This window comes from Leuciscus leuciscus, assembly GCF_965113295.1.
Source record: "Leuciscus leuciscus genome assembly, chromosome: 13".
Lineage (NCBI taxonomy): Eukaryota > Metazoa > Chordata > Actinopteri > Cypriniformes > Leuciscidae > Leuciscus > Leuciscus leuciscus.
This window is the reverse complement of record NC_138737.1, coordinates 22,058,077-22,080,139: the sequence shown is the minus strand read 5'-3', so window position 1 is coordinate 22,080,139 and position 22,063 is coordinate 22,058,077. Positions and strand designations below refer to the sequence as shown.

The following is a 22,063-nucleotide window of genomic DNA, read 5'->3' as shown; positions in this document are numbered from 1 at the left end:
GACAAGAAATGTTAATTGACATAGAGATGTTTATCGCAAAAGACCGATGTGTTACCGCCTACACAACCCCATTTAGAAGCTTAGCGGTAAAAGCCCTATAATCATATGACGTGCTTAAACAATAAGATAATGCCGTTTCATCCTGACAGATATCTTTAGTTTCGTTGTATTTTCACAAGTTTCGCATAAATACAGATTTCTATGCGGGGGTGTTCAGTGAGCGGTTTCAGAAGAGAGATTCAGTAGCAGACCGTAGGAGATTTGACAAGCCCCGAAGCCATAGGTGAATAAAAACAGACTGACATTAACAGGCAACGTCTGGCATGAAGTGAGTCATGCGTGCAGTGTTAAACCCTGTAGGAGTTCTGAAATAATTGAATTGCCATTTCCAAATATACTTTTTTGTTTCATTTTTTATTTCATTTTTTTTTTTAGAGAGGGTCAAGCTTCAAACAAGAAACATTAAAACTTTCAATTATTAACAGCCATCCTGTTTACTTCATAAAAAGTGTTATTAGTGTTGCTTTTTTTTAAAACCAGTACCGGAATCTTCATTTAATTGAAGTATATTCATATTCAAATTATTACAAGACTTTAAACCTCTAAAAGAGATTAATGGAATTGTGTTACAAATATAAACTTGGTAAAAGCAATGTAACAGCGTGGAAATAGGGGTTACAATTCACATTTAAAATCATCTTACTGAAGATAATACATTAGATCATGACAGCATCAGACATGCATTCGCTCTCTAACACACACACACACACACACACACACACACACACACACACACACACACACACACACACACACACACACACACACACACACACACACACACACACACACACACACACACACACACACACACACACTAGTAGCATCATTCACATTGCCTTCTGTCAACAAAAAACACAAAATAAAACAGTTCAAGTTCATCAAATCATGGAGAAAAAAACAAAAACATTTTTGGACATAAAGAATACCATGCGTTCGCGTTCTTGAGTGTAAAAAAAACTCTTAATCACGCTGATAGATCTCACCAGATCAAAAAGACAGTATATACAATATTTTACACAAACAAGGTCAAATCTAAGTCTGAGAAATATGTTCTCCTTGTAATTACTGCTATTTTCATGATCAGTGTAATAAATCCAGTTGCAAAACTAACAAAATATACATTTTGATGTCCCATCACACTATATTCTTCAGTAGAAAATGTACCAAATGCATCTGAAAGTGATTTAGTCTTTTAAATACACTACAAAGATCCACATAGATTTGACACAGATTATTGCTCTTATAAGAACTGAAAAGACTTTTCTACAATTACAAGCCTACATATACATAATCATCAGAAAAAGACAAAACTTTAAACAAGAACTGAGAGAGAGAAAAGAAACTAAGACAAAAATACACTTAAGTTGTTAGCATTTTAAACTGAGAAATAAACTAATTATTTACAGGTTTAGCTCTATATAAGAGGAGCAGGAGGTTAGTTAGACTGATATGACAGTAATTCATAAAACAGGAAATATGTCACATCACATTATTAGTGTTGTAGCCACCATTCCATCAACTTAGGGCTGATTCATCTCATCCAAAACCATTTAATGACAGAGAGCTTGATAAAATAACAATAAAACCCTGCGGCACGTAGAGTGCATCCATTATATTCGATTGAGATCACATACTTTAAAAATCCTTCCTTATGATGTAGGGAAGACGTCCGAATGATGAATACTGTTGTACCTGTCACTCATTTCAATGGTAGCCGTTAGTAAACGCCGTAGCAATCAGAGGGCCCTGTGAAGGTAAAAATAAGGCTAATTGCAGCAAAAAAGACACAGGAAAAACAAATGATTTATTAAATTCATCGTGTGCATCGGATGTTCTCCATCAATGATGTGACACTTGTTTTTTAAACTCAAAAATACATTAAAAAAAATTCAATGACTTGAACACACATCTATTACTATCCATTTTTTGTGTTTATTATTATAATAAAAAATTGTAATAGATAATAATTATTATTATTTCTTACAAAAGAACTGCCTACTACTCATTAATATTTGAAAATATGCCCTGCAGACACTCATGACTGTGTCAGGGTCAATAATTTGACCTTTTTCACATGGCAAGGTTAGTTCAAATGTCAATATTTAAGAATTAATATCATGATGCACTGCATGTATTCAAAGTAAGAAAAATACGTTACTTTTTACTTTACGGATGTTTTACAATGTTTTTTTTTTAAACCATATGAAACCAATATGAACACAAAAATAACATTTCTACATTTTTCTTTTCACTTTGTCGACAGCGTTATTTGAGTATCATTATTATTATTTTTTGTTAATATTTTGAATTCATTTTTATTTTTATATTTTCAGTTTACATTTCAATTGTAGTTTAATTTAGTAATTTGATGTCCTTTTACCATTTTATTATTTGTTATTATTTTTCAGTTTTAGTCATTTTAGTACTTATTTTATTTCAGTTCATTACCAAAGTAACATTTCTAATTTTCCATTGAGTTTTTTTTTCATTTAACTATTTCATGTAATATTTGCATTTATTTTATTTCAATGACTTTTCTAATAGTTGTAGTTAACAGTAACAACACTGCATTTGACTGACTCACCCCAAGGCTGTGGCTGAATCCAGTGCTTGGAGCGGGACTTGCGGCGCTGATGTAGCTACTGACAGTTGAGTCCTGATTGGCCGCTCCATACAGGTCTGCCATCGGCCCAGGGCTGCTGGTACCTAAAAATCCACCTGAGCGAGAAGGAGTTGAGCCTACAATAGAAATCGATATTCCACAATATCTCAATCACTTTTCATGAACAGGAAATCTTATAGATATATAGGTCAGCCGGGTGGTGAAAAGCCGCATTGGGGTGGGTGTGCTAATTTCCTGAGCATGGGTCATGTGTAGGATGTAAAATGAAATTCTCGCACCTCTGACCACAGCTGCTGCTGCGGCGGCTGCCGCCATGGGGTTATACGCCGTCAGAGGAATGGCTACAACAACATCCGCATGCAAGCAGAACGAGCAAACAAACAGGAAAGAGAACTCAATCAGTATCAAACCGAAACCAATGGGAAAAGTGCTTGCATCATACAGAGTAAGATATGATGGTCTGATAATGTGTGGTAACGCCCGATTAAGCTTTTAAGCAGGATTTCCTGGCTGGTGGTGTCACTGCGTAAACTTACAGCGCTCAAATCACACTTTGTTGCGTGTTGGAATACGGTGAGCGGGTACCGTGTGCAATAGCTGCTTGTAAAGCTCTTAGAGGGACTAACCTGTGAGCTCAGGGGGGTGGGGTGATGTCAGAAGGGGGGTCCTCTCTAAGTGGAATTCTAGAATAGAGATAAACACAGAAAGCCGTTTAAACATACACACAAGTGCTGTTCAGACTACACACATGGAGAAGCGCTACAGGGCCTATGGCAGCAACAATGAGTGGCAAGATATGCAAGCGTACAAGTTAGTGCACATAGAAAGATAGTCTCAGACCGCCTCTCTGAGATTTACAAGCAGCCTTGATTCACTGTGAGTTTGTTTAAATCACTGATTTAAATGCTGTTGCAAAACTGTGATATATGACAATATACACTACTGTTTTATTAATACTTTTATTCAGCAAGGATGCATCAAATGGATCAAAAGTGACAGTTTTAAAATAAATATAATATATAAATTAAATATAATATGGTTGGAATATTTCCATTTCAATAAATTATGTTCTTTTGAACTTTCTTTTCATCAGAGAAGCCTGAAAAAAAAATCAGTTTCCACAAAAATATTAAGCAGAACAAGCATTTTAAACATTGATAATAATAAATGTTTCTTGAGCATCAAATGAGCATATTAGAATGATTTCTGAAGGATCATGCGACTCTGATGATGCTGAAAATTCTGCTTTGTCATCACAGGAATAAATAACATTTTAAAATATATTCAAATTGAAAACCGTTCCTTTAAATTGGAAAAAATACTCCACAATTTTACTGTAGTTTTGATCAAAGAAATGCAGCCTTGGGAGGAGACTTCTTTCAGAAATATAAAAAAATATGTTTAAAAAACAATTGTACATATAATCTAATATATGTGTTGTTTTTACACACAATATCTGATCACAAAATGGTAAATATCAGGGTTTTTTTTTTTACAATTAGTATTCTTTTGTGCATATGCAAATTGTGTGACATCAAATGCTTTACCAATACTGCATGTTCACAAGCATATTTAGCAACTAGTTAGTTATGTTACCTAATGTTGGCAACAACCTACCATTACGTAATGCTCACTGAATTGTGTATATGCAGTTATACACTGATAATCAATCACTTCCTGGTTCAAAAACCCAATAAGTGTCTAAAGATTCATTCCAGGAAAGAGTTAATACACATGAACCAATGTGTGAAAAAGTGTACGGAGACACTGATACAGTATTACAGTATGAGCCAGACATTGAGTCTTACCAGGGAACTGATATGTGTATCCTGGTGTGAGACTAGTATAGCTGCGACCAGCATATGTTGCTGCCTGGAACCCTGGATACCCTGGGGGAAAAAATGTCACTCATCAAATCATATTAAATTAATATTGATCAATGTAGTAGAATGAAAGTATACAATTTGTGTATTCAGTATGAATTCTTGGACCAGTACAGGTTGCACTTTTCACTCTTAACAGCAGAGGGCAGAAGAGTCCACACTATGCTTTTCATTACTTGGAGCCCTAATCATCCATGCCACTCTTACCCAGCATTCCTATGCCAAGCATGAAGGCGTCCATCCCATAGGGCATGACACGAGCACGACCTCTTGAAGAGCCTGTGGGTGACATCACTTCCTTGGGTTGGGCTTTCTTACACTCCACCTGGAAAGGGAAGATATCAGTCAGTCAAACGTAAGGTTTAACTTTTTTACTTTTTTTCTGAAAGGAAACAGTGTCTCAGAATAAGAACTCTCACCATTTTGTTGTTGATCTCGTGGAAGTGGATCTCACAGACTTTCTCCACTACATCTTCATTCTCAAATGTCACAAATCCAAACCCTGAGGGAAGAAAGAGTCCAGACACTCAGACCGCAGTTTACATTTGGATTTCCACTTTAGCCATCATTATAAACAATGTCTACAGTTCATATACTTCAGTTCAACTTCAGGTGAGAAGTTCGGATGCCAAACTGGCAAAGAAAAGCCAAAAAATAAATATCTATATCTACTTCCTTTCTCAATAAATATGATTATAACATTACAAAAAGTACCATGATACTACCATGTTTTTTGGACATGTACCAAGGGAGTACCATAGTATACATCACCTATCACCATCTGATACAGTCACTGTACTTTTTAATTAGGGATAAAGTGGGGTGCAAAAGTCTGAGACCACATTACAAGTGATACCAGTTTATAAAGTTATAGTTATGGATATTTTTCTTACAAAAACGCATTGCTTCGCTTCAGAAGGCCTTTACTAACCCCCTGAAGCAGTATGTATAACTTCTATGATGGACTGATACGCTTCAAAATATAAGTTGCTATTCACTCCAATTATAAAGCTTGGAATATTTTTTAATATAACTCTGTTTATGTTTGTCTGAAATAAGAAAGTCATATACACATAGGATGGCTTCAGGGTGAGTACATTATGGGATAATTTCCTAACTAACTAACTCTTTAAATATTTTACCTCAAAACATTTCCTTGTTGAAAAATGTCAAAATAAAATGTTCCCACTTCATATTCACATTTAAATGATCCAAGATTGTGGTCCCAGATTTTTGGACTCCAACAAGTATTTATAAAAACAAATTTCTTTTGTGCCTGTAACTTCTCCATTTTGAGGTTGAATGTTTGTGAATGTGATTGTCCTTAAGGTCCAACCTTAATACTGTAATTATACAGATTTCCTGTGACCTGTATTCTATTTTAAACCTTAGCGGTCATACACGTGTCCACTTTGTCTCCGTAAACAGTGCTAGATTTTCTCAACAAAAAGATGTGCAGCTACATTTGTTTCCAGCAAAAACTTGCGTCTCTCTTCTCAAGTGCTGCTCTTGTCCCCTGTCTGTGTCTCCATGTGTCTCATCTCCTCCACCTCTCCGCTGGGTTGAAAGGCTGCGGTAAAGCCATGCAAGCTGTCATAATCGATGTGCTGTAGAATCGGCAGGGGGAGGGGAGGGCGCTTAACAAGGTTTTAGCCTAAACCCCGATTAACGAACACACTAATTACTCAATCTCTCTCCTCACCTACCGCTTATCCTACAGAGTACAGGATGGAGGGCCATGGAGAGGAGACGGAGACAGATTGGACCAGGTTTAGGAAAGGAAGGAGCAAACAGGAGAATGGCTGCCATTGACGCGCTTAGTTATTTAAAGAAAGATAAAGGGAAATTTACCTCTGTGCCTGTTGGTGGTTTTGTCAAACATAAGCATGGCGTCATCCACCTGTAGGACAGGAAGAGAGAGAATTCATACATTAATTTATTATTTGTTATGTAGCATTAGTCAATTTTCGATCAGTGATGTGTTTCCTATTGTAACAGGAAGTTTGTGACATGAACCATAATATACTACATGAAAGTCAGTTTCAGTTGATATTAGGGGCATTTGATTGGAGAAAAATAATATGCGTACATCTGCTAGTTTTGTCAACTTTTAGTAGTACGCTAGCTTATACAGTCCATAGCTTTAATGCTAACTGACATCCAGTAAAGGCCACAAACTCAAATTTTGATTTTAAGGTTTTTTTAAGGGTCACCCTTGTAAAAAAGAAGTACACTTTGGCACACTTTTAAAAAGAGTACTCATTACAGATAAGTGTGAATGAATGTGTACTGCCAATTGTACTGAAAAGTATTTAAAATATACTTAAAGTCATTTCTATTGAAACGTGCATGTCGTGTATTTAAATATATTTGTAATTGCACATTTGTAATGATGAAGTTGCAGTTTAGTACATTTAAAATGTAATAGCTTTAAATGTAATATTGAATAATACACTACAGTTATAATATTAATCAGGTACTTTACATGTGCTTTAGTATTTTGGTCCACATATCAAATAAGTGTACTCCTTTAAAGCACGAAAAAATATTAATAAAACAAAAATTATTTCAAATGCACTTTAAGGTAAAACTTCTAATTTGAAATGATTACAAGGTTCACTTAAAAAAAAAAGAAAAAAAAAAAGTGTAAGAAGACTTAAGTACATTCAAGTGGACTTTTATTTAAGTAATATTTTATTATTTGCAAGTACATAAAAAAAAAGTTATATGTGCACTACATGTGCACATTCAATTCAGTTAAGTGCATTTCTTCACAAGGGGAGATAAGATAAAAATAGACTGTTATATTTTCACTTTAACCAGCAACACATCTCTTTATTTCATAAGCTTGTTTGAATACTACCTCATTAGATTGAATGCTAACTACAATATCATAGGGTTTTTGTTAGAAGAAAGAGGTGCAAAAGTGTATTTGTCTTGTGTTTTACTGTCTGTATGTGTGTGCAAAAGTGCGTCACTGTGAGAATACTGACAGATCTCCAAACAGCTTAAGGTTAGAGGTTAAGGTAAAGGTTAGAGGTGAAAGGTCAAACTTTGAGGGCATAATGTGTGTGAGAGAGAGAGGCAGAAAAACAGTTTCATATTCAATCCAAATCTGAAAAACAAGTGGACAGCCTGACCAATCAACACTTAATGTGCACAAATGCTCACAGTCTCTTGGTGAAAACAAACTAAAAGACCAATAACACTCTCTGCGCTCTCTCCATTTCCTTTTACTCATCTTTTATTGTGTGTGCCTGGAAAAAGAACTCCACTTGCCTAGTAGTGTAGTATGGTTTAATATTACTAGTTATTAATTGGCTGATATTTGGTCATTTTGAGATCATCGGCCAATAACTGTGTCCACTTATCCAAAATCTTATAACAGCCTTGCACTTTGTTTTATTAATGAATAAAAACAATTTATTTTAAAATTAGTGATGCACAAAAAATATTTAATTAATTTTTGTTTGTTTACCAAAACGGAAAATAAAGTTTAAAACATTTTATTTGGGTAATTGAGTAATTGAACTCGGCATGCTGATCAATGTGTCATGTTCTCAGGTGATAAACCAGTAGTAGTAAATTTCTTTCGGCAATGAGCCGCCTCTTGAAAATTCAGCCAAACAAATTTTACCTACTCTAGCATCATTTTTAACCAACTTGTTTGACTATTGTAGCTTATCCGTTTTGTTCGTACAAAGTAGATACTGACACAGTCAAAATGTGACCTGTTTCGGTCAATGATTTCAGTTCTCTAAAACTATTCTGGCCAAAATGAAAATTCTTTTTTTTTTTCTGCTTCGGCTGAATATTTTTAGTTGCCGAAATTTTGTTGCATCACTATTTAAAATATTTAGTGCATTTTGTAAATTGTATTTCAAATACGTGTTCATTTAATTTCATACATTTTATGAACATGTAATTTTCTATAATTTGGCATTATTTTATGTTGCGGTTGACCATATGGCAGTCTTGGACATAACAGCAAAAACAACAGTTACTGATATTATGATAGAAATGAATATATTCTCAAGCAAAAGTCCTCCCTCACAACTATGTTCCTTTTTAGAAAGAAATGATATCTGCAAGGATTTTCAGTCAGGATTTAGGCCGTACCATAGTACTGAGACAGCTCTCATTAGAGTCACAAATGATTTGCTCTTATCATCCGATCGTGGTTGTATCTCTCTATTAGTGTTACTTGATCTTAGTGCTGCATTTGATACTATTGACCACAACATTCTTTTAAATAGACTCGAACATTATGTAGTGGAATTGCATTAGCATGGTTTAAATCATACTTATCCGACCGTTATCAGTTTGTAGCAGTAAATTAAGAGATGTCTCTTCGATCACAAATTCAGTATGGCGTACCACAAGGCTCAGTACTAGGGCCGTTGCTGTTCACTCTGTACATGCTACCCTTGGGAGATATCATTAGGAAGCATGGAATTAGTTTTCACTGTTATGCTGATGATACTCAGCTCTATATTTCTTCATGCCCTGACGAAACTTACCAATTCACAAAATTAACGGAATGCATAGCTGATATAAAAAATTGGATGACTAGTAATTTCCTACTACTTAATTCAGAAAAAACTGAGATTCTAATTATTGGACAAAAAAACGTCCTCACGTAATAACCTAGAATACGGTCTAACACTTGATGACTGCTCTGTTAAGTCTTCATCGTTGGTTAGGAACCTGGGTGTGCTCTTTGATACCAATCTTTCATTTGAAAGTCACGTGTCTAGTATCTGTAAAACAGCATTTTTCCATCTTAAAAATATATCTAAATTATGTCATATGCTCTCATTGACAAATGCGGAACAATTAGTTCATGCGTTCATGACATCAACGCTAGATTATTGTAATGCTCTTATGGGTGGTTGCCCTGCACGCTTAATAAACAAATTACAGCTGGTCCAAAACGCAGCAGCTCCAGCTCTTACCAGAACCAGAAGTATGACCATATTAGCCCGGTTCTGTCAACACTGCATTGGCTCTCTATTAAACATCGTATAAATTAAAAAATATTGCTAATTACTTACAAAGCACTAAATGGTTTAGCTCCTCAGTACTTGATCGAGCTCTTAATGCATTATAGTCCTTCACGTCTATTGCGATCTCAAAATTCCGGCCAGTTGATAATACCTAGAATATCAAAATCGACTGCTGGCGGTAGATCCTTTTCCTATTTAGCACCAAAACTTTCGAACAGTCTTCCTAGCATTGTCCGGGAAGCAGAAACACTCTGTCAGTTCAAAGCTAGACTAAAAACACATCTCTTTGACCTAGCATACAAATAACACATTATAGACTTCTATAATTCAATGTTAGGCTGCATAGATTAGGTCAGCCGGAACCGGGAGCACTCCCCTTAAATCCTGATGTACTCGTTACATCATAAGAAAAATGGCGTCTATGCTAATATTAGTCTCTCCGTTTATCCCGAGGTTTACCGCAGTCCGCCAGATCCAGGCCGTATCCAGATCTGATGAAAGACCTGCGCCTGGACACGACAACAACGCAGTCCTGAAGTGTCAACTAGTCTCTCCCCTGTGAAGGCCTCCCTCCCCTCCCTTTACCTCTCTACACTCCCTTTACCTCTCTACAGATAAAGCGTTGTCGGGATAATTCCGGTTCGCGTGGCTACGCGGAAGCGATACAAATTCTGTATAATAAATTTTAAGGCCAGACAAGTAGTTTGTTGAGGGTTGGTTTGTAGGGAAGGACTACACGCCTGCGCACATATATTCAAATGCGCATACCTATAGACTGAACTCGTAATACGCATGTGTACGCCATCAGCATTCTCACGGGTTCGCGTTTTTAGAGTTTGCGCAGAGAAAACTTAAGAGTTTTCTGTTAAAACGGTGTTGTGTTAGCGGCCCCTAAGTTAATAACTAATGATCGTTGCAACGGAAGTGAATCAATCAAAACTAACTTTAGCTGGACAATAACTTTATTCTAGAGCTGCTATAAAATCAAAATCTACATTGTTAAAAGCGCTATATAAATGAAGATGACTTGACTTGACTTGATCAGATGCTTACTCGACTGCTGTTTTCTCAACGCCGTCATTTTATCCACATCGCTTCAATCAGATGCTTTTTCAACAGCTGTTTTCTCACAACTGTAATTTTATCCACATCGCTATGATCAGATGCTTTCTCAACTGCTTTCTCAACGCTGTCATTTTTGTTTATTTTGTTATTGAGAGGAAAGCGCGCAACACATATTCACATATTCATCTAAACGCCACTCTCAGCAGCGTGAACGGCATCGTAATGTTTGTTATCAGTATATCCACTGCAAAGGAATTTCTTTTTTTTTTTACCCCCTGAGCAAAGAACAAAAAAGAATTTCGCTGTGAGTATATCAGGGCCTTAAGGGTCAGAAATCTTAGTGTTGCTCTCACTTTTCACACTTTTGTATTTAATATCTTGAAAACCTTTCTATTTTCTAGTATCTTTTGTAATTGAGTTCCAAATTGAGTCCCTTCTTGTTCTGTGTGCTTCTTCTCATGGTGTTTTTCTCTCTCCATCGCTCCCTCTCTCCATCCCTTGTTCAAACCAGGCCAGAACACAAAGTGACCAGTGAGGCAAACTAATCTGCAACTTCCCCGGGTGGCTGCCACTATCATCTCTCTCTCTTTTTTCTCTCTCTGTCTGCATTCCACACTCAAGTATGGCTCAAGAATGATGAATTCTTTTCTATCAAAGTCTTGCACCCAAATCACTGACAATGTGTGATTGAAGTGTGATGCAAAGAAACAATTGAAGATCTATAGCACATCAGTTTTTGGGGTGTATTGTTGTGTTACTTCAGTTATGAACATTTGTCCTCCCCCTAAACACACAGTCTCTACCTCATTTTCTCTCCTACACACACACACCCCAAACACAAAACCTTTTGCCCGCTAAATTACTTGGGGACAATGGATGGGCAGGGTCACCGTGGTAACCGGGTAGGAGGGGGGCTGAGGGCAGTAGCAGCTGTTCCATCAAATTAATTCAGATTCAAGTAATCTCCCCCACCTTCCCCAGCAAACAAAACTCACCCCTTCAAACTCTCAAACTCTACCCCAACTCTTTCTGTCTCTCTGCGCCTTTCTTGTTCCCTCTTTCACGCTTCCCCACCAAACTGGCTCAGATTGCACTCAGTACACCTTTGAAAAACCTCAGAATGATTCTTTTCTGTTATTTTATTTGAAAATTGTTTTAAAAATGAATCATTCCGACTGTAAATTCTGATTGGATGAGTCATGTTTGATACTGTTTTAAATTGACTAGAAACAAACACCGTACCGTACATTCTACAATAATGTTCAAATGTTTGGGGCCAGTAAGATTATTATAAATTTTTTTTTAAGAAATTAATACTTTTATAATACTATTGAAGTTTACTTACATAAAATAATCCTGAAAAAAATGTATACATTTTTTACAAAAAAATATTAAGCACCATTTTTAACATCTGTAATTATAAGACATGTTTCTTGAGCATCAAATCAGCAATTAGAATGATTTCTGAAGGATCATGTGACACTGAAGACTGGAGTAATGATGCTGAAAATTCAGCTTTGATCACATGAATAAATTACATTTTAACATCTATTAAAACAGAAAACAGTTATTTTAAATTGTAAAAATATTTCACAATATTACTGGTTTTACTGCATTTTTGATCAAATAAATGCAGCCTAGATGAGCATAAGAGACTTCTTTCAAAAGATGAAAAAAATCTTTATGACCCCAAATTAATATTGCTGTATGTGTGTTACTTGCCAACTATAAATTGCTTAACATTGGACCTTTATCCATTTTTTAAAAATTCTGATTATCATATGGTATTGTATTTTATCATATTCCTTTTGCCAAGCCTAAGTACATCACTTACCGATAGTAAAAGCACTATACCATACTGCCTCTCAAGGCTTATCTCTTTATTTTATCACCATGATATCCCATAAAGCCTTCACTTGTTTCACACAAAGGCGACTTACCTTTCCGAACTGGTCAAAGTACTGCTTTACATCTTCAATAGTAGTATTCACCGACAGGCCTCCAACAAAGATTTTCTTTGTCCGAGTCACCAACTGAAAAAGAGAGAGAGGGTGAAGAGATGAAGATCTTGAAAAATGACAAAAATCTGGATATTATATAGCACAAGCGTCTCGTCTTGACCATGTTGACCAGTCAGGCACATACCTTAGGCTGGGCTCGCCGCGGGAAGGCAACTTTCGGGTCAATCTAGAGGAGAGTTTGAGAGGAGAAAGTCTAGTTTAGAAATTCTGGAGAAAGAGGAACACTGACACCAACACACCCGGGACTGTAAATGAGAACATCAGTGAGAAGCTCACATCCTCTGAGCTCTGGTTTCAGTTGGTGTCTCTTGCAGGGACATCTGTCTGTGTGTTTTAAAGGCTCTGGCTGCACCCTGCATTAACTGTACTGTCTGAGAATGATGGTACAATACATGCAGAGCGAAGGACAAGAGTGATGAGAAATATGAAAAAGAAATAGAAAGAACAATAGTGACCGTGAGAAACTATTAAGAGAAGAGTAAAGCTCTGTTCACACTGACAGTGATTTTGTTGCTGGATGTTGGCAGATCGCTGTACTGTTGGTCGCTTGTAGGCATTTCTAATATTATTGTTGGGCTGCGCAATTGGCCGTAACTTTTGGACATCCAATCACAGATGAGATGTACTGTCGGTAAAAATACACATCACTCTATTTTTACAATGAATCATTCTGGAAGGAAATAGCTTGGCATATAAATGGCAGCAGTGCATAATACATCATAATAACTGTTGAATATTCATATAAATCATAATTTAGAAAATGATATACACTACCGTTCAAAAGTTTGGGGTTCGTAAGTGTTTTTAAAAGAAATCTTTTATGCTCATCAAGGCTTGATTTACTTTAACCAAAATACAGTAAAAACCGTAATATTATTAAAATAACTTTTCTATTTCAATATATATATAAAAAAGATTCCTGTGATGGCAAAGTTCAAAGCTGAATTTTCAGCATTATTACTTCAGTCTTTTACTTCAGTATTTTTGTGAAAACCTTGATCTATTTAAATAGAAAGTTCAAAAGAACAGCTTTTATTTGAAATAGAAGTCTTTTGTGGTGTTATAAATGTCTTTACTGTCTCTTAATGTTTCCTTGCTCAATAAAAGTTTCTTATATTAAAAGATAACATGCTCCACTGTCTTCACTCCAACTGTCAGGCACCGCAATGTGACTTTTCTCAACGCTAGCGCTCACCGCCGCTCATGGCAAACTGGGGGTTGCTTTGTCGCTGTCAGTGTGAACGGTAAGAAGAGTGCAGTAATGACACAAATGACAGAAAAACAGGGTGAAAAGTATACAGGTTTCTATGAGAGGCAAGTATGACTAGACAGAAGAGGCTGTCATGGCCTCCTGTGACTGAGTGCGCCGGACAAGAGAAGGGTCAGCTTTCCTGTAAACATCACTGGACGACATGAAAAACACTCAGGGAAACACCAAAACCATGTTTCTTTGGATGAAGAGTGGTCAGAAAACAAAAGAAGGCACAGAAACTCAAGCAGAAAAGCATCCTTGACCCACACACTCTTTTGACAGCCAAACAAAAAGTATTTTGTTTGTTTGTGTTTGTTTGTTTTTGCATGTCTTTCTTTCTATTTATTTTATTTTCTTTCTTTCTGCAGATTTGAATACTGTTTAATTGTGTCCAAATATGGAAAATGAGCTGTAAAACACTGTATCCAGCTCCTTGAAAACTACTGTATATTTGTAATTAAATACATTAAAACAATGTTGAAGTAGCTAAAAAGCTAGTACTATAGATCTGTGTAAATGTAGCAACAACATTTGATATACCATTAGTTTTTTTTTGTTTTTTTATGAACCATGTGCAGACAATTTGTCGATCAGCACCCGTTGAAACAATCAACAAACTAGATTACAGATACTCAAGATACTCTATATTAGTCTATAGTCTAGTCCATCTATTTACCAAATGCTAGTCTACATCATGCTGTACTGAGGTTAAATTCTAGAAGACAGTGAAGGCAGTACAGCGCTAGCAGCAATAATGATTAGTCTGTCCGAGAGAGGGTTCGAATAGAGCTACGCTAAAGAGCTAGCATCTCTGAGGTAAACTACAGCAGTTTACCAGAGTTGCTCGTTTATTTTCATACACCAGACTACGAGTAACAGAGTTTCTTTGTGAATCTAGAGAGTAAAATGAAGAGGCTAAGCTAATCTGAACAGAGATCTGATGCAGAAGCTACGGTTTATGTCTAGTTTCTAGACTACTCTGATAGTCACCTCCGGTCCACAACATTGCTGAGGCCGCACCACTCCTGTGCACAATCAAAAACAAACAAACAGACACACACACAAACAAACAAAATCAACATACAGCCACCGACGCACATGAGAGGAAGGCTGAGGATAAAAAGTATGGTCACATAAAGCAGATTATTGTCATTGGAGTTGATTTTGACTATGTGGAGGGTGAAGAGTCATTGAAAAGTAATGGAATCAGTAGGGGCTTGTATGTTTAACCATCATCGACATTTATTAAAATCAGATTATTAGTGGTCGATCAATATAAGATCTTTGACACTTTTTCAGCCTTTAATATTTGTTAATATCCTTTGCATTTTATCCAGGAAATGGGTCAATGAAATGAGATTATTATTATTATTTAAAATACATTATACATACAATAAATACACATCTTCTATTCTGAGTAGGCTATGTCTTTACATAGTGCTTTTACAGTACATTTAACCACTACAGACATTCACTGATAGTACACGTTTTTCAACTCTTCTACTTTTCACTTTTTCCGTCTTAAATATTTGCTTATATCCTTTGATTTTATCAAAATGAAATGACATGAAATTAAAAATTAGTTGTTTTTTTTTGTCTATTAATTGTTTAAAAATGAGATTTTTTTAATTTTTTAAAGATTAAAGATGCATGTTTTTTTTTTATTCTGAATTTAAATTTATTTTGATATTTTTGGGGCCATTAAATGAAATTGTTACAAATATCAGGGTGGTACACCTGTCCTGATAATTAATAATAATACAAAATAATAATTTAAAGAATGTAGTTTTTGAAATAATCTTTTATTATTATTGAAATGATATTTTAACAAATCTGCTTCACTGCTTATAAAAATGTATATAAACGTATATATGCAACTACAATTTTTATTTTTTTTTTAACTTAAAACAAGTAATGATATCATTTGATATCAAATGATATCAAAACCCCTGCAGAGGCTCATGACTGTGTCAAAAAGTCTCTTAAAATATCAGATCATTTTATGACAAAGCAAGGTTAGTTTAGGATGCAAATAAAATGTTTATTACGTTCAACTGGATGGTTACACCAAAGGACATTTTTATTTTTAGATTTAACATTTTGTTAAACAGATTAAAAGTTTTTACAGATTAAACAGGTTAAAACCACCTGAAACAAACGAGAATAAAAAAAGCACATTTCTAAGAACATGACGTGTGTTACGGTAGGTTAACACGACCACAACGCACCTTGCTTTGTGTTTTTCGCATACAGACAACAAAGTTGTCAAAACGATCCCCGTTCACACGGATCCACGATAACGACTTAACATGCTGTATTCTGCTGCCAAGCCAGTAGTTGGCGATGTTAGTTTGTAAAGAAACACTAAGTGCCTTTAGACTTAATATGCAAGCGCATAACGTCACTGTTTTCACAAATTCACATTTACACAGAGACGATAACTGTATCATGTTCAAAAACAGCCCCCAAAAAGCCGTTGTCGTGTAAATGAACGGCAAAAACGCATAAAAAGTTTTCAGTGTTTAGTGGTGTTATGTAAGATTTTTCCTTTTCTTTATCTTGGACACTCTTTATTTGCCATTGACCCAGAGGTCGATATTACAGTGAGAACGCCTTTCCGAGTATGACTAGAGCTAGTACACTTCAGTATTGAAGTGTGCACTACAGATGCACACTTTGTACAGAGATTTTGATTTGTGGGTTTACTTTGAGGGTGTTTTAAGATGCTGTCAATACTTCTCTGTGGCTCAGGGAATAACATTCCCCTTTGATTCACAACTTTTCCATTTTGAGGAAATATAAACATATACCTACACAGCTTTCTTTAACATAAAAGAAATATTCCAAACATGCATACATGATTTCTGAAATACAATAAAAAGGATATATTCTAACAGCATTTGACCACAATGTGTCCTTAAACGGCCAAAATTGCCATCCCTGTCAAAACTATTTTAAGTCAATAGACTTAACTAACCAGGTCAATCCTTCAGGGTCAGTCGCTGGCACCCAGTTAGCAGAATGTGTATCAATCACATGCAAACAAACACACAAGCAAATGACTGCATCATCTACAAGAAAGTTCAACAGTGCGTCCCAAGACCGCTGACTTAAAATTGTGATTTTTATGAGTTGTGCCGCACACATTTCTCTCTTTCTTTCCTGGCCTCCCCTCCTCCACCGGCCCATCGCTGAGCTCGTTAAGCTAATCTCCAGTTTAAAGTCGGCCCAGGCGAGCAGCCATAAGGCACCTTCACAGGGGCACAGTCATAGAGGTAAAGCAGGACAAAGGCCTCCATGTTCCCCTGGCTCTGCCTGCCTCTCTCTCAGGGGGGAGGCACTTAGAAAACAGCACAAGCGGCCACGCTGTGGAAGACTGGAGCTGAGAGACACTTTCTAAATGTTCTCTTTAGTTATTATGTTGGTTTTATTTAAGAGTACGTCGGGCTTTTCCAGTCTCTGTCAGCCTCGGAAAACGGTTCGAATAGTATGGAAGCTTATTTCCATCACGGAATAAAAATATAAAAAAGATATCGCAATTCTTATTACTGTATATCTCTTCATTCTGAATTTTTTTGTCTCAAAATTGCAAGCTTATATCTCACAATTCTAAGTTTACGGTGAGACGTTAGAGAAAAAAGTCACAATTGTGAGATGTAAACTCAGAATTCTGAGAGAAAAAGTCTGAATTGCGAGAAGTTAACTCAGAATTCTGAGGGAAAAAAGTCAGAATTGCGAGATGTAAACTCAGAATTCTGAGAAAAAAAAGTATATGAATTCCAAAATGTAAATTCAGAATATTGAGAAAAAAAGTCTGAATCATGAGATGTAAACTCCGAATTCTGAGGGAAAAAGTCAGAATCGCGGAATACAAACTCAGAATTCTGAGGGAAAAAAGTCAGAATTGCGAGAGGTAAACTCAGAATTCTGAGAAAAAAAAGTATATGAATTCCAAAATGTAAATTCAGAATATTGAGAAAAAAAAGTCTGAATCATGAGATGTAAACTTTGAATTCTGAGGGAAAAAGTCAGAATCGCGGAATACAAACTCAGAATTCTGAGAATAAGTCAGAATCACGAGATGTAAATTCTGAATTCGAAAAAAGTCAGAATTGCAAGATGTAAACTTAGAATTCAGAGAATTTTTTTTCCAGAATTGTGAGATGTAAACTTGTGAGAAAAAAACGTCCTGAATTGTGAAATAAAAAGATTGCAATCACCTTTTTACATGTTTATTCTGTGGCGTCAATTATATTCCACATGACAACTCAATTTTAGGGTAATTCCAAACAAATTACCTGAAGAATATTTTTGAAATACAGAAACACACAGTTTCGTTGTGGTTTGCGTGTACTACCTGTTGCCATAGTGCAAGGCTGTTTTTTACTCAAATGAGGAACTAGTTCAAACTTTCAGTAGAGGGAGAGAAAGAGAGAGATGTGAAAGTTTTTTTTTTCTTCTCCTTCAAGCCTCACCCTCCCTCCCCACTGACCCCCTGGGGGGGTGACTCCACTGTCGCCATAGCAACCAACGGGCACCATTGTCCCAGGACCCGCCTGCTCTGCACAGTGACAAAGACTCTCACAAATAGATGCACCACAACACACAAGACCTCTCATCAAAGTTTCCCATTTTTTAACACTCTTACTCTAACTAGTAATCAGTTTGCAAATACAAATGCAAAATCATGTTTATTTTATTATTTAGATTGTTGTCATGTACAAACTAGGCCTTACTTTACAAAATATATCCTTTCTAACAGTAATACACCTGTTAGAAAAACATCACACAAGACTCAAGGACTTTCCACAAGGGACAAATCTGAATTCCGCATGAGTCTAATGTGTTTGGTGAGACTCTTGAGACAAGGCACCACAATGGCTTCCCAGCATACCCTGTTCGGGTCCCCTAGTTACCATAGTGATTGACACAGAATAGGAATGCTTCCCTGACAACCTCATTGAGGAAAGGCTGAGATGGGAACTTTTTCTCACTCTCGCCCGAATTGTTTGACCAAAACCCAAAGTGAAAAGGCATGAAACCTCACATGCATACACAGCATCTGCGACGATAGCGAATCGCTATATCATGGCATTACAGTCAGTCACAGACACTGCACTAAAACTAATTTAAGCAAAAAATAAACTAATATTTTAAAAAAATGTGTATCTAAAGTATTTAGTTAACGCACCCCTTGGCTAATTGACAGAATAAGCCAAAGGACGGCAATGACGCACAGGAAATGGTTAGCAGAACATAGTTCAATGATGTTAAAACTCACAGTTTTGGAGTCCAGCTCATGTCTGGTCTGGGCCAGAACTTTGTCCACGCCAGCTTGGTCAACAAATGTGACAAATCCGAAACCCCTAGGCAAAAGAGAGATCAAAATTACAACACCGTCCTCCACCCATTCTGTGTAAAAAGGACAATACAGTCAATAATAAAAGCCTTTGTATGTTTGCTGTCGCTTCTGGGTCAGGTTGGTTGTTCCCTTACCTTGAGCGCTTTGTAACTGGATCTCTCATCACCATACTCTCTTTCACTTCACCAAACTTGCAGAAGTAGTCCTTCAAACCCTCTGAGAAAGCACGAGAAGAAGACTTATTTTATCACATTAGGACCGAGAAGCTTAGTCAGTGCAGGAAAACCAAGATTATTCGTGGATGACATCAACAGTGAACGAATGACATCATCAATAGAGATGATCTAAGAAGCCTGATGTGAAATACAAGGTGAGGTCATCATCATGTAGTGAAATATACAAGCCTTTTAATGTTAAGTTTAGATCTGGATTACATTATCCACTCTTTAATGATCTATTATTGATGTCTGCATCTAGATAGTGGTTTTAACAACATCAAATATGATTTTCACGTCCAAACTTTAGGCTAACAAGATATTAGGCCAAAATATGCTCCTCAGCCACCTCAGTTACCGACTTTGCTGTTAAGTAGGTGTCTGCCAAGCTTAATAAAAATGTTAATCTATTAAATGGTCATAATAACTGGCAGAATCAGATGACAGGAAGGCTATTAAGAGTTTTGTGGCATGAACAATACCTCAGCGTAATTCAAAACAACAATGTGTCCTACATTCTGAGGACAGCTTACAGCATGACAGCAGTTGGTGAAACTTTCTCCATTCATTCAGCTAAACCTGTTGTATAGCCTTTGCACAAAGGATCAAGCCAAATTACAGAGCAACCCAATGGATGTATTTTGCCATCCAGGACTGACTACTTGCTTATTAGTTGCATGCATAATGTGAATGACATAACTGGAGCTGTACAAACAATATGCATTATAAAAACTTTTTTATAATTATTATGTATCACTGTAAAAAATAATAATAAAATAAATAAATTGCTGCCTTAATTTTTTAAGTACAATCAAATTGGCCGTGTAAGTCATTTCAACTTAAATTACATTAAACTTTACTTCCAAAAATGTGTTGAATCTTGTATAACTTAATTTTTTTTAAATGGCTTAACTTATTTTGATGAGTTGAAGTAATGTAAAAACATGTTGTCATGACTTATTGATCGTGTAATTTTCTTTATTTTTTTCATTTTATTTTACATTGTAGCCTACCATCTTTAATTTTCTTCACAGTAATTTCTTACATTTCAACTCGATTTTAAGCAGAGGTTTTCTTTATTATGTTATTAAATTCTGCATTGAATTTGCAGGTTGTAACTGATTTTACAGTAGACTTTTTAGTTGGTTGACATATTTAGACAGTTATTCAGTGTTTTATTTGAATCAGATCCCCGTCTTTGGCTGACATGTGCAGAGACTAAGTAAAGTGTTACTCACCTTGCGTAGTCTGCCAGCTCAGACCACCGATGAACATTTTGCTGTGAAAACAACACAAACAAGTGATCAACAAGTGCTTCGCGTTGGCGTATAAATCTGAAAAGACCGAAGAGCCGCATGAAGATTGTCAGAGATTGAAATAACGGCAGTGAGTCTCAGTGAATCTCATCCGAGTGGATGAGAGGTGCGCTGGACTCCGCCAAAACACGTTTCCCTCTTTGTTGAGTTACTTTTTAATTGATTTCACCCTGACGCTCTTATATGTAGATAAGTAAAAGAAAGGTTTGTTTGTTTTTGTTTTTTTACCAGGGGTCGTGCGGAGAGTCCGAGGAGGACAGGTTACTTTGGCTGCCTTCCGACTCCATTGCGCGGCTGTGTATCCCGTCCGAGTATGGTGCGAGAAAGGAGGCAGAAAGTGTGGAGAGGGGGATTGGCATGGGGTGAGTTAGAGCTCAAAGCCCAAAGACTCCACCTCTCTCTTGGTCCAGTCCCGACGTGAAACACGGGGGCTCCCGATAACTGACCGGGAGTCAGTGGATTACCTTCCGTGACACGACGATGACATCAGAACAACTGAAACGATTTAGCATCACGTTAACTGTTAATGCGGGAGATCTGTCTTTTTTTTTTACTTTATAATAGTCAACATTATTTATTTATTTAGTTAATATAATAATAGCATTATAAACATATTTATGTATTTATTATTTAATGTACTGAAATTACGTTTTTTTTTGCATACCAAAGCATCCATACAAAAAGTGTCAGATACAATAATACAATAAAAATAGGGTATAGGCCTGCCATTAATGTTAATAATAATGAGAATTAATGAATGAATAAATTAAAGTTCAGCAACATGAAATATAGGCTATAAGACTATAGGGCCTACAGACAATAAAAATTTTTTTAACAACAATGAAATGTGATATGAAAATCATGCACAAATGCCCTCCCCTACCTAGACAAACAAAGAGTGACATTTGAGAGTTTTGCTAAATTATTTCTCTAACTTTATAACAATGAAGGTGGAAATGCGACTCTATCTTCAACATCTCCAGTGTCACAGACTCTTCCTTTTGGAAGCCATGTTTGTATGTGTTTGGCTCTTCTTATGAGAATCTGTTTCTGACGTGTATGAATCAGACCAGACTTTCAGTTTAGAGCCTGATAACTTTCCAGGTTACTCTGATTTTCACTTTCATTTTCCCAATGTTGAGTAGGGTTTTTTGTTAAGTTTTTTTTTTTTTTTAGCAGTCCTGCTATGAAACTGATTCCTCTCTATCTCTATTTTCAGATTCCCTGAAACTTGTTGCTAAAATGGCTCTGGTGGAA

At 36.2% G+C, this 22,063-nt stretch overlaps 1 protein-coding gene across 4 annotated transcripts; it reads right to left on the bottom strand.

Annotated features, from left to right (window-relative positions):
* Positions 1 to 5: 5 nt before the first annotated feature.
* On the bottom strand, positions 6 to 21,168 carry msi1b (musashi RNA binding protein 1b). Of its 4 annotated transcripts, none has more exons than XM_082187509.1 (14): positions 21,035 to 21,168; positions 20,729 to 20,769; positions 19,410 to 19,491; positions 19,195 to 19,279; positions 12,786 to 12,827; positions 12,581 to 12,673; positions 6,421 to 6,469; positions 4,989 to 5,071; positions 4,777 to 4,894; positions 4,495 to 4,575; positions 3,313 to 3,369; positions 2,965 to 3,027; positions 2,648 to 2,802; positions 6 to 1,809 (listed from the first exon to the last, which is right to left on the bottom strand). In XM_082187509.1, exons 1-14 carry the CDS (start codon positions 21,163 to 21,165, stop codon positions 1,768 to 1,770), a joined length of 1,122 nt encoding a protein of 373 aa, XP_082043635.1. In that variant the 5' UTR covers positions 21,166 to 21,168; the 3' UTR covers positions 6 to 1,767. The 4 variants fall into 4 exon arrangements, with proteins under 4 accessions (XP_082043635.1, XP_082043636.1, XP_082043637.1 ...); XM_082187510.1 differs by having other exon boundaries at positions 2,648 to 2,781; XM_082187511.1 differs by lacking the exon at positions 3,313 to 3,369.
* Positions 21,169 to 22,063: the final 895 nt, after the last annotated feature.

Excerpts from the sequence above, each read along its gene's own strand:
- msi1b (XM_082187509.1), bottom strand. The coding sequence starts at position 21,165 with ATGCCAATCCCCCTCTCCACACTTTCTGCCTCCTTTCTCGCACCATAC. Across the intron at positions 6,470-12,580 it reads ACTTTGACCAGTTCGGAAAG|GTGGATGACGCCATGCTTAT; the intron begins GTAAGTCGCCTT and ends CCTGTCCTACAG. Across the intron at positions 1,810-2,647 it reads GATTCAGCCACAGCCTTGGG|GGCCCTCTGATTGCTACGGC; the intron begins GTGAGTCAGTCA and ends TTACCTTCACAG.